This window comes from Pseudopipra pipra, chromosome 2, assembly GCF_036250125.1.
Source record: "Pseudopipra pipra isolate bDixPip1 chromosome 2, bDixPip1.hap1, whole genome shotgun sequence".
In the NCBI taxonomy this organism is placed as follows: Eukaryota; Metazoa; Chordata; class Aves; order Passeriformes; family Pipridae; genus Pseudopipra; species Pseudopipra pipra.
Genome location: NC_087550.1, coordinates 63,606,809 through 63,623,196, shown reverse-complemented (window position 1 = coordinate 63,623,196; position 16,388 = coordinate 63,606,809). Strand labels below are relative to the sequence as shown.

The 16,388-nt window shown below is 41.3% G+C and overlaps 1 protein-coding gene and 1 long non-coding RNA gene across 3 annotated transcripts in view; one reads left to right on the top strand and one right to left on the bottom strand.

Annotated features, from left to right (window-relative positions):
• The window catches only part of WDFY2 (WD repeat and FYVE domain containing 2), an 85,196-nt gene that overhangs the window by 63,244 nt on the left and 5,564 nt on the right, over nt 1-16,388 (bottom strand). Inside the window, exon 2 of one of the 2 annotated variants that reach the window (XM_064645777.1) lies at nt 14,491-14,528. In XM_064645777.1, the coding sequence (XP_064501847.1) occupies nt 14,491-14,528 (38 nt within the window). Of the gene's footprint in view, nt 1-3,541; nt 3,679-14,490; nt 14,529-16,388 lie in introns of those variants that run through there. The other variant, XM_064645778.1, reaches the window with a different exon arrangement.
• On the top strand, nt 3,998-15,821 carry LOC135409798 (uncharacterized). Its single transcript, XR_010428364.1, has 3 exons — nt 3,998-4,214; nt 9,023-9,164; nt 12,738-15,821. It is a non-coding gene; the product is annotated as an uncharacterized LOC135409798 (long non-coding RNA).

Genomic DNA, 16,388 nt, shown 5'->3' with positions numbered 1-16,388 from the left:
ACTGAAAGCTGGGTGAGTCAGTGCACTTGTCCCACTGTATCCCCGTGCCCAGGTAAGATTAATGACACTAAATCTTCTCTGGAGCATAGAGTTAGATATGTCTGAACTTGACATGCCAGTGACCTACTTTTCAGACATGCCCAACAACCGCATCTCCCTCTGAAGGCAACAAAAGACAAGGACTCTCAGCAATTTTGAAATAGTAGCACATGCTTTTAATACAGAGGAACAGATGACAACTTAGGGTCAGCTGTGCACTTTAGGAAAATCCCACTTTGGCTTCACATGGGCATTCAATGCTATTGATCAATCAAGACACTCTATGTTGGGCTACATATGTCTGTTAATTCCACACGTTTACTGGCAGGTGAAAGAGCATGGATGAAAGCTAATAACTTCTTTCTTAGAGCTATCCTGCATCAGATTTATACATTCTTGGATAACAAATGTTGCCACTACTTTAACTCCCACCTGCCTAGACAGGTGCATTCCTTTCCCTAGAAGAATAACACAAAATACCTTATCCCTCCCTATACACACCAGCGGTATTGTAGATAGAGGCTCAGTCTATTTTGCCCGAGTAAGGAATAAGAAAACCCACTAAGATTAGGACACAATACACATCACTCAATTAACATGACTGACCATGATTCAGAAGAGAAAATCTGTAGAGCATACAGATGACACACTAAAAAGAAACTCCAACCTTGTAGAGTATGTAAAGTTTAGATAACCTACTTAAATATGTAACCTCCCTGAGACTTGTACTTTTTCCCCTCTATGCCACTTTTTATGAGGAATAACCACACCCTCTATTATTACTCAGTTTTCATTTAATTTTTTTCAAATATGTGCATGCATGTGCTACAAATACGATTCAGGGCTGTATAATGCATGACTATGTCTGCAAGCTATAGCTGAAACCACTTCCGTGTTGTTTAAAACCAGATAAAACCATTAGTGCCATACAAAATTAAGACCAGAGACCAAGCTAGCTCATGTTTAGGGGTATAAGGCCACATCATGCAGCAAAGGAAACCTTTAAAGTGATACCTAGCTGTTGCGTATGCTAAGACTACCAGCAACTTCAATAATGGTATGTTCAGTCATTAGCCAGCAAAACAATTTTTCCTTTATCTACAGAAGATGTCCCAACCTGAAGTAAATGCTGGAGGTGGTGAGTCATTCAGCTGAAGTTCTCTGCAGAAGTTTCAGAACATTTCTCATATGAGCAGTGCATATCACAGGCTGGGAAACATGGATGAAACTCACTTATTTGGCTAACAAGTAAAGAGACAGATAACATCTCCCCAACACAGTCCTTTGCAGTTTCTAGGAAGCTCTAAAAGTCCTTCACATTCCAAAGCCATTAAACAACCAAGTCAACACCAACACTAGAAGGCAATTTACCAGAAGGAAAATTTACCATAAGAATCTGCACAAGCCTAATCATAATACACAAGTATTGAAAGTCTGGTAAATTATGCTTTCGCCCCAGGTATCCTAAATCTCCAAATTAGACTCCCAATCTGCTATTCCTTTCAAATAAGTCTTAGACTCTCAACCTTTTAATTACAATAAAAATGCTAATGCAGGCAGAAAATGAAAGAAAGAGCCATCAACCAGCATCTTCATGCCTAAAGAAATAAAAGGCAGGATCACAGTTTACAGCATCTCAAGGACACTGCAAAACAGCCCCACAAGAAGCACATTACCTGGTTAATGCCTTGAAACAGAAAACAGCCTCCAGACTTACTCCAGTACTTTAATGTCTGTGGAGCTATCCTATATCACCAGCAAAACTTTAGACATCTATCAGCAACTCTAGCAGAAGATTTCTATACCCACTTTCATCGGCAAGCAGGACTTAACTGACTTACACCAGGGATTTGCTGTGGGATGGGAAGGATGAGGGTGGTGCTCATGAACTAGGGAGTTTCTTAGTGTGAAACCCCTGGCTTCTTCTTCACTGTTTGTTTCTTGAACCTGACGTATCAGTTACCAGTGAAAACAAATATGTCTGATCAATCCCTTTCTCTACACAGAAATATCAGCCTGGAGCATCAACCTGTTATCAACAAGTAAAGTTACTTATTTTTTTTCTAAGGTAGGGGGAGAGGCAGAGATTGAGAGAGACACTTATACGAGAGGAAACGAATTTCAGGAATACCTTCTTAGAGGTAAAAAGAATTGGCCAAGTAAGCCTAACAAGCTACAATGAACCAAAACAAGCTCAAGCTTTGTTCAACATCACATCAAATACATAAAAAGTGTAAAGACAGTAAAATCGTGAGTACATAGTAATGTAAAAGTCTGCTTAAAGTCCCTTTGACAGCGTACTTGTTTAAGTATCTTAGTTCCTCTTGCTACAAGGCATGAGTTCACTTGGAGACCTCAGCCTAGGTGAACTTAAATGATCTTAAATTTGCACATATTTGACAGTTAGCTAAAAACTAAATCACAGGGGGGACAAAGACAAAATGAAAGAAATACTGACTGTATTTCAGAAAGCTCACAGACACAGAAAAGCAGACACTCAATTTCATGATAAACAGTCCATCAAAATACCCTTGGTTATCTAAACACTGACACATCTTCCAATGTGTCTTCCAATCTTAGGACACAGGTTACACTGTGCACCTGAGTTGTGAAGAAAATCCACTTAAAGTAATATTTATGGCCATCACAAGAAAAACAAGCCGTTAAAGTAAAAATCTGTTTTGAAGAGTTTTGAAGCTCCAGCTGCAGGGCTGAATTAAGTCTGAGATCTTTCAGAAGAGACAGAGTTGCCTCTGGGCAGCCTCAGACCCTACACGGCCCTGCTAAACGGCCTGAAAGCATTCTCCTCTTTGGCAGCTTTACATGGGATTTAACTTCAAGATCTTATCACTGATACATGGTATTTTTAAACAATTACAAAGAAACGTTTGGAGAGGGGAAACGGGAACCAAAACTACTATTCTGGTCAATGCCACCGCAATCTTTAGGCAAGGACAAAGATCTCTCTACCCTCCTCGGCAATCCTTGTGATGAAGGGGATCTCAAATCCCATTTTACCCACGTCAAGAAAAGTCACTCAAGTCCTGCAAGTTTTAGCAGCGTTCCAGCCCAGTCGCTGCCCTGACCCATACTGCGGTGGAGAAGGGGGACACCAAGCTGGAGACTCCTGCTCCAAGCTTCTTCCCCTCCAGGACCTGATGTAGCTGCCTAAACCAATGTCCCCATGCTGGACCACCGGCACCCTGACGCTTGCCCGGGCTCCGGTGGTGGAGTGTACAGTCCCGTCGCAGATGCTGCCGGTCTGTCACCACCATCACTCGCCGGCGGTGGTGGTGAACCACCACGGCAGGACCCGTCCCCTCCCAGCACCGCTCGTCGGTGATGGTGGTGGTGATGGTGGTGGTGATGGTGGTGGTGGTGGGGCACCACCCGGGACCCCGCGGCGCGGGTCCCCCACTGCCACCATTGCCGGCGAGCGGTGCTGGGAAGGGACAGACCATCACCGCGGCCCCCAGAACCTCTGGACGCCCGCTCTCAGTACCTGTCCTCGGAGACGCTGATGACCCCGTCCTCCTTGGGCACTATCGCTGCCATGTTCACCACCTCCTGCGAGCCCTCCACCTTGTTGAGCAGGAGAGGCTTGCGAGTCAGCGCCTTGGGCTGGGGCTCCGCCGCCATGGGGCCGGCGGGCACCGCCGCTGCCGCCGGAGGAGGCTACGGCCGGGGGAGGAGGGGAGGGAGGCGGCCCGCACTGCCGAGGCGGAGGAGGGACTTGCCGGAGCCGGGCTCTCCCTGGGAATCAGGAACCAGCGCGGCGGCGGCGGCACCGCCCCCGAGCAGGGCCGGGCCGGGCGGGGCCCTGGGGCCTGGGGGTGGAAATGGCGGCAGCTGCCGCCATGTCGCTGAGAGGGGTTGCGGCGCTGCGCCTTCACGAGGGGAATCCTTCGGTTGGGCGGGGGTTCAACCACACATCTCCTGCCATGGCCACCCTCCCAGGCTGCGGGCTGTCCTCTGGGGGCAGCCCGGCGAGCGAGTCCCGCTCCCGAGCAATGCCCGGGTATCATCTGTCGGCACGGTGCTGCTGCCGAGCGGTCCGTCCCGCGGCCGCACTGCGGTGGCCGCTTGGCGAAAAAAAGGGGCGTAAAGATTAAACAGAGGGGCGTCTGCTTCCCTCTGTTTACATTTTTCTATCTGAGTTTTTCTTGGAACTGAAGGTAAATACGAGATTTCTACTGCTATGTTAGACAGGGGCGCAGGAAGGCAGGGCCGGCAGGAGGGCTGCAACGCGACGGCATCAGAAATTCACCTTCAGACAGCTTATTCCTAAGGGAAACGAAACTGACTTCCAGCAGCTCATTTTCATCAAGAGGCTACTCTTCACTCTCTTTTCCGGACAGGTTCATTGAGGTCTAAGAAAGTGAGATAATTTGCCCAGAGCTCTGTTCTAAAGCCAGTGAAAAGGCAACTTCCTCCCGAGGCTTATGCCAAACTTTCATAATCTGTCTCGAAAGATTATGGAAAATCATGCTCAATGTCTGAACGTGTTGTCCTACATCGCAGAAGTTGTCAGCAGATTGGAAAGTGTTATTTCAGCTGTAACTCTAAATTTACCCACACTAAGCCAATGAGCAGCAGTTCTCCATGAAAAATATCAGGTATGAAAATATCCACGATCAGGGGTTTAATTTATCTGCAGGAGTAACATGCAGCAGCATCAACTATAGAACAAATCCTGATTGCCCACTCACACTCATGTTGCCTATGTAGTAGATGTAGGCAACAGAGGAAAGATATTATTAAGTGCTTGGGACAAAAACTAAAATTTCAAGATATTTAGTAATCTCTGTTATACTAAAAAAGCAGTATCTGCAGGACCACAGCAAGACATTTAAGCTTTCTCAACTAAACTATGAGATGTTCATAAGTGTAGAGGGAAAGGTCTGGTCAGCAACAGCCAAAGGCTTATGTAACATCTTATAGGAAATGAATCGGCAGTCTCAAACTGTTTCCCTAAGGATGTGTGATCGGATTAGATAACATCTCTTTCTCATAATTCTTAGATGGGAACTACTACTAAAGAGGCAAAGACCCCACCTTCTTACTGGTATGGATGATCCTGCAGTCCTAGGCTAGACCTACAGATAAAAATGCTTGTTGCACTACTTAGTGAGGAGTGAGATATTCTTTGAAGATTATGACATGCTTGATAGTCTTCAGAATGGACATGTACCTAAAATTGTCTTTTACAACTGAAGTCTGGCAAGGTCTGCTGACTTTGCAGTTGGATTTGAGATTAAGCACTGTGCATCACTGATAGATAATAAGGGGCTGAGCATATGTTGGAGACAACAGGCTACAGGCTCTTGGGAGACCCAGAATACTTTTTTCCAAACACACTTTTAAGGAAGAAAGTAGTTGAGAAAACAAATGTCTTGATAGGCAAAGCTGTGGGTCACAGGATTGGAACTAGGTCCTATATATCCCCCAAATCAGCTGGATCTTCTTCAATTGCCTATTGAAACATCACATTTCCCTATTAACCTTATCTTTCCTATGTTCTTAAACAATTTCAGGTCCAACTAGTCCTTCAAGGTTTAAGACCTTTGGAGGAAAACACTGATAGGTGGGCATGCATTTTGGACCAAAGTCAAATAATAATACGCTGAAATCAAATATATGCTTCATGTAAGTGTTTGATCTTCAGAAATAAGTTACCTTTTAGGGAGAGGGGAAGGAAAAAAAAAAAAAGGACAACACAATGCAAGTGAGGATCCAGCAGCCATTCAAGATAAAATTCTTAAGGGCATTTTTTAAAGCTTGTCTGTAATGGTGATTTCCTCTGCAAAACCAGGAAAGTACTTGAATAATAGAAAGGTGTCCTGAGGTCTAGTCCATGATTTTACCAGGTGTGCAAACTTGAGGTCACTGCTCTACTCTCCCTGATGAGATGGGGAAATATTGTTGGGAAATTATTGCACACAGAAGCAATTTTATTATGACTGAGGGAAGAAAAAGTAATGGATGGAAACCTGGTGAGAGGAGGGAAGCAAAGAAGAAATAGAAAGATTTCAAAGTGAGAACCTGAAGCTTCATCCTCCATTTTACCTGACAGGCTAAAAGGGTGTTGTTGTGATGGTGGGAAAGGCATTGAAATTACCAATAAGACTAGACCTACCACTGTCACACACAATACTATCAAAAACTTTTAAAAAACAGTTTTCCTATAATGACAAAAACTAATGGACAAAAATACTTTAGTTAGAAGTTTTTCAAACTACATTTGTTTTAAAAAGCAGCTAATCACGTCTTGCATGACAATTCAGACAAAGTTAGAATTGCTGTAGACATCAAGTTTAATGAGTATCTACAGAAGCAAAATTAGGGTAGTGTAGAAAAGTGTTTCCCTGTGTAAAGGGAAAAAATTAAGGAAATAAATCTTATAAATACTTCCTAGAAGATATTTTTTAATTATCAGTCATAGCTTTCAGGTCAGATTGCATGGATTAAAAATATTGCTAGGACTGAAAGCAAGACAACTTAGTAACTGAATTTGAAGCCAAGAAAAGCAATCTTATTCAGTTCTTTTTCTGGATTAAAAAAAATCGTAGGATTGAGAATTATTAGATGCTCCTCTGGTATTTGCTTTTTGCAGGAAATTGCAAAACTTACATGGAAGAAAATTTATATGACAACACCATCTAAAGGATCTTTTTCTTGTTAACATAAATTCTGAATCAGTAAGAAGTGTGGCTACTAGGTATGCTTGGATTATCTGAACATTCTTGGAAAAGTATATTCATCAGTAACACAGAGTGAAAAACAAGCTGAAAAATGCAAAATGAATTAATATTACCTCATCTTCGTTTCTTAGTGTCATTTCTTTTACTCTACATTTTGGCATGACACCGTGGTAAATGAAATGTCTGTTAGTTTTGGCCTTTATATCCTTGATGCAGGTTGACTTTCACTCTTTTGATTTGGATAGAGCAGAATTAGGCTACCTGCCTAAGAGCAGTAATAGTGCCCTATGTATTCATGTGCGGGGTGAGGACAGACCACCTCAGGAAGGAAGCTGTGCTGGTTTGGACTGATGCATTCACACGCAGCAGAGCCTCCTTCCATGCACCAGAGCCTTGGAAGACTTTCTCCAATTTCTCATCTGCAGTCTTGTTTGGAGTTTAGGAGTTGGAGCAAACCGAATTCATCTTTGGCAATTTGCTTTAAAAACTGCTCTCTGGCTCCATCTTCTGTTTGGTTGGTTGGGTTTGGGATTGGGTTTTTATGTCTTTATTTATTTTGGTATATCAGAGTGAGATTCTTCTAAGTTTTACAAACTAAATTTGTTTCAAAAAACCACATCTGTGTAATCACATCTGTGACAGTTCAAACAAGCAGGAGAGAATCCCAACCAGCAGATGGAAGGGTTGGACCAGAGAGGAGGGATCTGAAGGGTCCCCAGCTGTGCTCTCAGCCTGGTGTTTAGATACTCCTGTCTGCGAAGTTGTTACTGTTATTACAAGAGGATGTGAAATCCCTTGACCAAAAGGTCGAGCAATATGTTCTGTTCTGTACTTTTCTGCAAAATTATGATCATTACATGATCTGGAAACATAAGTGACATGCCTCATACCTTTCAGCTAAAACTGGCAAGCACTGGGGCCACTGAGTACGTGTAGGGCAATTTAATAAACAGTTTGGCCTCTTTGTGGATGCTATATAAAACAGCCCTTTTACAAAGTGCTCAACAATAATGAGAGTAATATTTAAAGTCCCCAAACCAGGCCTTTAATAAAGAAAAACTGGTTTATGGTGATTCATTTTTAGGCCTGAACTATTCAACATATGCCCTTTGGAGCCATTAAGTAATCTGATTCTAGTTGCTCCCACTCTGCAAGAAGGGAACTACTGTGGGAGCAAAACTGCACTTTGACTGATTCAGTGCTTAAATTTAAAATTGCTCTGTTGACAGCAAGCCAGATTTCAGCTTCTGAGGCCTCTTCCTCAATCACCCATGTAAAACCAAAAAACTTATGTACAAAAAAGATAGCCACATAAAAAAGGTAAAACCACTTGGCAACAAGTAGAGCTGCCTCTCAATAGCCATTGAATACAGTAGTGTTTTACTCTTATGCTTTTCTTCTCTGCTTGTTTGTAAACTAAATGTTTTCCCGCTTTACAATATATGGGATTTACAGTTTCTTCTACATCTGTACTTCTATGGAACTGCAAAAATTCATGCTTAAAATTCTCTCCTTCTCCTGTTTTGTCATCAGTGACAGCCTTCATAAGATAATAACTGAAAAATATTTTTAGTTTCAGATGCTACATCATTTTGGAAGCATGTGGGAAACAAATATAAATGAGCTCTTTATATAGAAAGGCATCTTCATGGAGTACCAAAATGTTCTTGCTTAAAAATATGAAACTTGTTACAAAAATGCACACTCAAATTTAATCACTGCTCCTTATTTTGCTCCAGGTATTTATCAGTCGCACAATAAATATTATACTGCCCTGCATGCTAATTGTGACAGGTTTTTTCTACTTTTCCTTAGTTTCAATTTATGCAGGGATCCAGAAAAGAGGATCTATCATAAACAGAGCTTGGATCTGCTCTGGGTCAAAGTTATGGACAAAAAGATTAGCATTAAAAAATATGCATGGCAGTATTACTGTGTAGCAACTTATCAAGAAGATATACACTCATTTTTAGCTGCCATGCAAGTGCTGTTGGCTTTGTAACTGACTGTGAACATGTGAGAACAAAAAAAGGGATGCTGTGTCAGTGTGTGGGCTGCAAATGAGAACTTCTGGCTCATACATTTTGCCCCATAAGCAATTCTGGCATTGTATGCAGTCTTATTGCTGTTTCCTTTGTCCTCATTGATCCTGCTATAGTATTACTCACATTCTGGGCTCCCAACTTGCTGTAAAAAAAACTCTGTAATTTAATTCACTGTCTTTTTGGTGGAACTTTCTGACCACTAATTCTTCTAAGCTCATTATTCTTGCATTTTTCTAGGCCTCAGGACTTCAGAACTTGTTTTTTTCTTCCCTAAATCTTCCTTCCCTCTATGATATTGAAGAATCGTGAAGTATCATCAGTAAACACATTTTTGTATCTGGAAAATGCATTAAAATCACCTATGTAACCTGCTTGAAAGGTAAATAAATTTCTCTTACATAATTCATAAACTATATGAAAGCTTTGAAGTATTCCCTTTTCTTTCAACTAAAGTGTGCAATTAAGAAAATATCCAGGGAATATCAAGGAACTTTTTCTTACAATAACTTTTATACTTTTGTCTTTTAGCTTTTTTTTTTTTAAATTTTCTCACCTTTACTACACATGGGCCTACGGTGGATGTTGTTAGGTTGGCAAAATGCTTTCAGCCATCTGAAACCACATGAAGTTCAACAAGGCCAAGTGCAAGGTCCTGCACCTGGATCAGTGCAATTCTCCATATCAATACAAGTCAGGCGATGAATGGATTAGGAGCAGCCCTGCAGAGATGGTCTTGGGGATACTGGTAGATGAAAAATTGGGTATGACCCAGCAATGTGCACTTGCAACCCAGAAAGCCAATCATACCCTGGGCTGCATGAAATCATGTCCTGGGCTGCAGCATGGCCAGCAGGTCAAGGGAGGTGATTCTGCCCCTCTAGTCTGGTGAAACCCCACCTGGAGTACTGTGGGGTTCAACAGCTCTGGGGTCCCTAACATAAGAAGGATACGGACTGTTAAAGCAGGTTCAGAGGAGAACCACAAAAATGGTCAGAGGGCTGGAACACCTCTCCTATGAGGAAAGGCTGAGAGAATTAGGGTTGTTCAGCCTGGAGAAGAGAAGGCACCAGGGAAACCTTACTTATGGTCTTTCAATATATAAAGGCAGCCTATAAGGAAGACAGGGAGAGACTTTGTACTGAGGCCTGTAGTGACAAGTGGCAAGGGTTTTAAACTGAAGGAAGGTAGGTTTAGATTTGGCATAAGAAGAAACTTTTGTTACAAGGAGGATGGTGAGACACTAACATAGGTGGCCCAGAAAAGTTGTGAATGCCCCATCCTTGAAAGTGTTCAAAGTCAGGTTGATGGGGCTCTGAGCAACATGGTCTAGTGGAAGGTTCCCTGCCCATGACAGGTGGGTTGGAACTACATGATCTCTAAGATCCCTTTCAACCTGAACCGTTCTGTGATTCTGTGATCTGAGTCCAGAATGAGAAAAATCAAATAAGAAAACTACCATTAAAATACAAACCATGGTTCATTTCTTGTTAATACTGAAAGCACCTTTGAAGAAAGAATGCAGGAATATTTAAAAAATAAAAGGTCTGATGCAACTTATGGCCAAAAAGATCCTAGCAGTGCTACTGCTAACAATGCTCTAGCATCATTTTAATACACATTTTTCAACAGAAAATTTTTGGAGATTTTTATAGATTAGCTCTTACTGCAATTACATGGAAAGCTCCATATTGTATAAATGAAGCATCTGACTCTCTAAAAAAATAGGTAGACCCTCACTAAAGCTGCCAATTTTTGACAACTAAAACCTGTGACAAAAGATTGCTTTAAAAGCTTGTTGTTCCTGAAGCAGGGTGGCTGAACTCATCCTTTCTGTGGAAAATGATTTCTGCAAAGAAGTCCCAAGAAGCAGCTTGAGAGCAAAATTGCAGAAGCTTCAGTGTATGCAGGGACTTATGACTCAGTATCACAGGGCTATTTGAGGAATTAAGAGAGAATCCCAGATTGTCTAATCAAACTTTTGCATGTCTTATTTTGTGCAAATATTATGTATTGCCTTCACTTTAGCAGGTAAGTCACTGATTCTGGCCATCACAGCAGGATGAGGTTCCTCAGCATGTTAGCACATAATGCCACATTTAGATGGGCACTATCACGAATGGTGTTGTGGAGCATTTGGTTCTCTGATTACTTCATGGCCACTCCTGATAAGCATCATTTTTTTTCTAGATAGATTACAGCCAGAACATCTGATTGCTTTGAACATCTTGCACAGTAGTAGGCCCATATGTCTATCATCACAATTTACACAGTGCCCTTTGATTCTGAAGAGAGAACCATATCTGAGTCAGGTTTAGCTGCTGTAAGGAGACATCCTTTGTGACTAGAGTGGGTGTGAAAGCACTGGCCCACTGTAGGACATCCACCAAATGAGAAAATTCATGGAAGTGTGAGAAATACTCTTTATTGTAAAATATAAAATGTACATGGGTTTCAAGGGCAAAACCAATTATTCAGTGATGTCCTCATCTGTAGCTCAGTGACCTCCTTGTATAAAAATATGATCTGACAAGATAGTAGAAATTCTCTGCGAAGACTAAGGAACTGACATATGTACATCTTGTACCTCTGAAAGTGGATGAGGAAACTCCAAATGGGAAAACAAAGAAAGCCCCTGAATCAGTCCATCTTATACTGACTGGTGAGAGGAAAAAAAAACCAAGTTACATTCTTAGTTGTTTTCATTAGCCCCCAAAGTTCAGGCTAACTAGGCCCAGAATAGCCTCTGTATTGTATGCTTAATATGAGCATAGGACAATATTCACACAGAAGCTCTAAATCAGGTATCAGTGTCATAAGAAAAAGGTGCTCAAAAGACTCCATAACAGGCCAAGTGATGCTCTTGAAGTCAAAAGAACTTGTCTGCTATGTTAGTTCAGTTCTCAGTAATAGGAGGGGACTTGGGCAATAGTTAATTTTCAGTGAACTATGACACGAAACACTAAGAATTGGCCACATGTCCCAAAGTGTTCAAGTGTGAAAACACTAGAGAAAGGACAGGTAAAGAACATGTAAAGACCCTCAAATTGTAATGAATAAGTGTTGGAAATCTGAAAAGTCACAAGTGTAGGTATGCATGTATGCACATTCCTAAACACATTAAAACAAACAAACAAACAAACAACCCTCAAAAAACCAAACTGAAAAAGAAACTTTTCACTAAAGCTACAGAGACCAAGGCCAAAACTGTAGCAAGAAATTCTGGTACCTGCTCCAGCTATTAGCTCATAAAACAGACCAGAGATCATTCTTTGTATTCTGAGGCCAAACAGTGCGTCCCAGCTTGTATCACAGAACTACATTTTCTTCTTCATTCAAAAGTGATGATGTAAAATCACTTTTGGGGAAATGACCCCTGCTCCATGCTGTCCTCCAAGCCATGTCCACATACAATCTGAGAAACTAAGAGCTGCATGCCAGAACTGCCAAGTAATCTGCTTATACTTCAATTTTAAGTGCTCTGCATAGCAGTGCAAGAGCACTGGCCTCTGCACCTTACCAGTGTAGATCCAGCTGATGAGTCTTTCTCCAGGGTTTTGGTACCTTCCAATCCATCAGTTTGGCCCCAGCGATCCTGGGAGCAGGTACCAAGAACATGTAACAAACTTTTTGGCATTTCAGGAGCTACATGGTGAGGGTCCCAGGCAGCTGCCAGGACCCTGATTGCTAGAGGAGCAGGCAGCCCAATTTCTCTCCTTCACAGTGGTACACAGTGAAGTACAAGCCATCCTCTCAAGCACTTCACTGTGCAGATTTATATTCTAGGGATTTCAGCACCTGGCTGGCAGAATATCTCCATAGGGATGTCTGACTGGACCTATATCAATCAGCATTCAACTCCTTGACTCCCTCCTCTGGGAGATGAGAGCCAGGTGTTAGGGACTCTCTTACCTACTCTTTGATACAATCCTGCCTGACAATTTTCCTCTCACAGGTGCTGATAACCGAAAAGAGAGAGAAAAAAAAGAAGAGAAACTAGGACAACTTTCCTATGCAGGGATGGGCTGGAGCCTGATCTGAATGGAGAGGAGGAAAGAGGGAAAGGCTGTGCAGCTGCAGCATGATTTCATACTGTGAACACATGACTCCAGTGGCTTCAATCCTCTTGTAAGACTATATTTGCCATATGTGCAAAAGTGACAGTCAAAGAGGCTTTGTTACCATGGACTTTTTTAGACATCTACCCTTTCCCCAACTTGAGCACTGGCAATGTCAGTTCTGACTTGTATTAATGGAAGTACTTTTTCTTTGAAACTATATTTTGATTAATTTCACAGGGTTTTATTCACGTCCTTTGTTTTTGGCTAAGGAAAAATATGGAGCTATGTGCATGTGTGCATTGCATGCACACATTCATGAACATAAAGATTCAAAAGAAAATGAGGGGAAAATACCACTTCTGACCAAGCCTAACAATTCTGAAAGGAAAATTTATACACATTTTATGCTTTTGTTATTTAATAAGAGGTGACACGCTGCCCTAGTGCCGACTTGTAGTAGAATAGATTTAAAATTCTTGGACCATCAGTAGCAAGAAATCACAGGGCTGTACTTACAGAGGTCATTAACTGTCCGGACATCTGTTGGGTAACAAATTCTGCCAAACATAGATCATGAAATGGTTCTTGAATTATGCAGAGGATAATTTCACAATCCAGAAACCAGAGAATTCAAGCAGAGAAAGAGCTGTGTAAGACCTTCTTATTGCCAGTTGGGAAGGAATTCACTACAGTGTCAGAATTACAGGAAAGTTTGGTGCTAGTGGAAGTGGCCTGCTGGATTGCTAGCAGTAGAATAAGGAGCAGATTTAGACAATGGTCACAATTACAGTTACATACTCCACAAAGTAATTGACATTATAGCAAAATTGGCTGTAATAATTAGAGGGATACTGTGACAAAAGTAAACTTCAAATGTCTCAGTGAAAACTACTGGTAAAACATGTTAGCACACAAGTAATAAATTTCAGTATAATAAAACGGGAATTAGGAAACAATAAGCAGATGCAGAAATGGGAAAATTTGTGCTATGTTGGAAACAAGCTAGAACATTCTAAACAATGTATAATATAAAGCATAACACAATCTCATTCCCCTTGAAAAAGGAATACTGTCCCATTTCCCATAAGTTAACTGTAGTAGCCAGTTGGTAGAGGATCACAATTGAGTCCAATTATGCTGCACTGGACTATAATTGGGTTAAAGGGCTGCCATTTACTTATGAAATGAGAGCTCAAATGATATCTGTCAACCTTTGGAATCAGGAGTTAGTCTGGCATCAGGAGTTACTTATTAGCTGCTACAGAAGTCCAGCACACAGCACAACCAATCATTGAAAACATGAAGAGTGAAAACACTTGTCAGGGCAAATGAGTTGTTTTGGCTTTTTTCCCTTGGACAGCTGAGGAAAGCCATACTGAATAACTAAGTAGAAATGTCAAGAAAAACATATTGTAACTTCTTCTGAAAGGGAAGATAAAGAGGACCTGGAATGGAAGACATGAAGAAAAATAAGATTTGATCAAAGAAAATAAAATACATTTAAAAACCCCTGCAATACCTTGAAAGGTAATGGAACGGATATAATAGTTAAAAGCCTGGGAGGGTTGTCTCCTTTGGATTGTTAAATTTTATCTTCCTTTGAGACCTCCATTATATAAATCACTCTTAGCTGTATTCAGAACTCACCTAAACCAGTCAACAGGAATGCACACAGGGCCAAGGTCCTAGGAAAAAAGAATAATAGAAAATAGAAATATTTTAAAGGAGGGAAAGAACAGAATAAACTCAGAGCAAATGTTACATTTATCATACAACCAGTGTACACACACACTCTGCCAAACCTGGAAAAGCATACACTTAGTGTCAACCTGAATTATGGGATAGGATTTCTTGGAGTTTTTGCTTTGGACCCACGTTTGGAAAATAACCATAAATGGTATGTTGCCTTAAAAATGGCTTACCAACAGGAAAATATTAGAACTGATCCTGAAACATTCAAGGCTTTCTGATTGCAACATCAGGAAATTGACAGCCATCTCCAACAACAAAAGAACTCAGCACGGACCAAACCAGAACTGGTTGGTGAAGACTGTTGTTATGAAAAAAGGTTACGCTTGTAATTCAGGGTTTGTTATAAGCTGGTCTCAAGTCAATTCTAAAATTTTCCTAATGAGAAATGCTTTTGTGATCTCAGCTCAGTAAGAATTATCCTTTTGTGACTTTCAAAGCTGTGTTTTAGTTGTCCTTCCTTCCCATTTGAAGTATTTCTAAAACAAGACACTATTTCTCTGCAAATTGGTGCAAGACAGATTTTCCCACTGTGGCACCCATTCAAGTTTTCTATGACAACTAGGCCTTATATCAAGGTTTCAGTGTGTACATAAAAGTGGGAAAAAAAATCCTTTCACTTAATTTTTAACCGCATCTTTTGAATAATATATTCAGGAAACAGTCCCAAGCACCTTGCCATAGGTGCTTGAAGTCATGGAATACAGAAGAACAGATTTCTTCCCTGGATGAAAGAGGCTTTATCAGGTTTATTTTATTCTAGAAGACTTATGTCTGTGCTTTATAGATGGCTTTTGTAGAGGTTTCCGATCAGCTACTAGCTGAGATTTGGTAAGTTTTTATTAACTGCTAAGTGGAAAAAGATGGACCAACTGGTCTGTATTCCATTCAACATCAGTCATTCCAGCTGCTTTGCAGGGAGCAACTGAGTGCATCTTTCTTTTAGAGCGCAGTTTGATTTTGGGCAAAAGATGGCAAGGTATAATAATGACATTTAATGACATTAATGACATAATGATAATGAACTTCTACAGCGTGGCAATATTTTAAACAAAGAACTCCCAGCTTTCAAATACCACACACAGGTGTGATACCTCAGTGGGAAGCAACTTAGGGATGAATGAATAATTCTGTCTTCTTGTTTACCAAGACTATACGCATTACATTTGCCATTAAAAAAAAACCCCAAGCACCAAAACAGACTACCTCATTGCTTTGCCTCTCTGGGAAGTGCTCGTAGGCTATCTTTTAACTGCAAGTGCTTTATAATCCAAGCTGACTGTAGCTGAAATTGGTGTCCCTTAGCTGCTTGATTAGTTAGATAAATTCTGCATGCTTGTGCCTGGGATCCATGGTAATGGAGTTACGTTGCTAAGCTATGAAATGCGCGGGAGGGTCCAGCACTTCGGGAAGGATATGATTTCCAGGGCTAATGAAACTTGGTAGTGAAGGCAAGAAGGAATGCTTGGAGGAATGAACAACAGCAATCGCTGGAACAGTGACAGGGAGGGGATTGCTCAGGTCAGCAGGTACAAGCAGAGCAGCAATGCCCCAGGAAAGCTTCCCTGTGAGGGATGTAACAACCATTGGAATGATCGTTTAAAAGTGGTGTTGCGGGGGAAGAGTCTAAAAATTCCTGTCACCCTGAGGAAAGCCTGCATGGCAACATTGTTACAGGTATTTGTGTGGAGGATGCATTCACCCCTTACCACATTCGCAGGAGCTTTTAACCAGGGCTACAAGAAGAGAGCTAAGCAAAGCCAGGGCAGTCTGCTACACATGGTGGCTCTCAAACC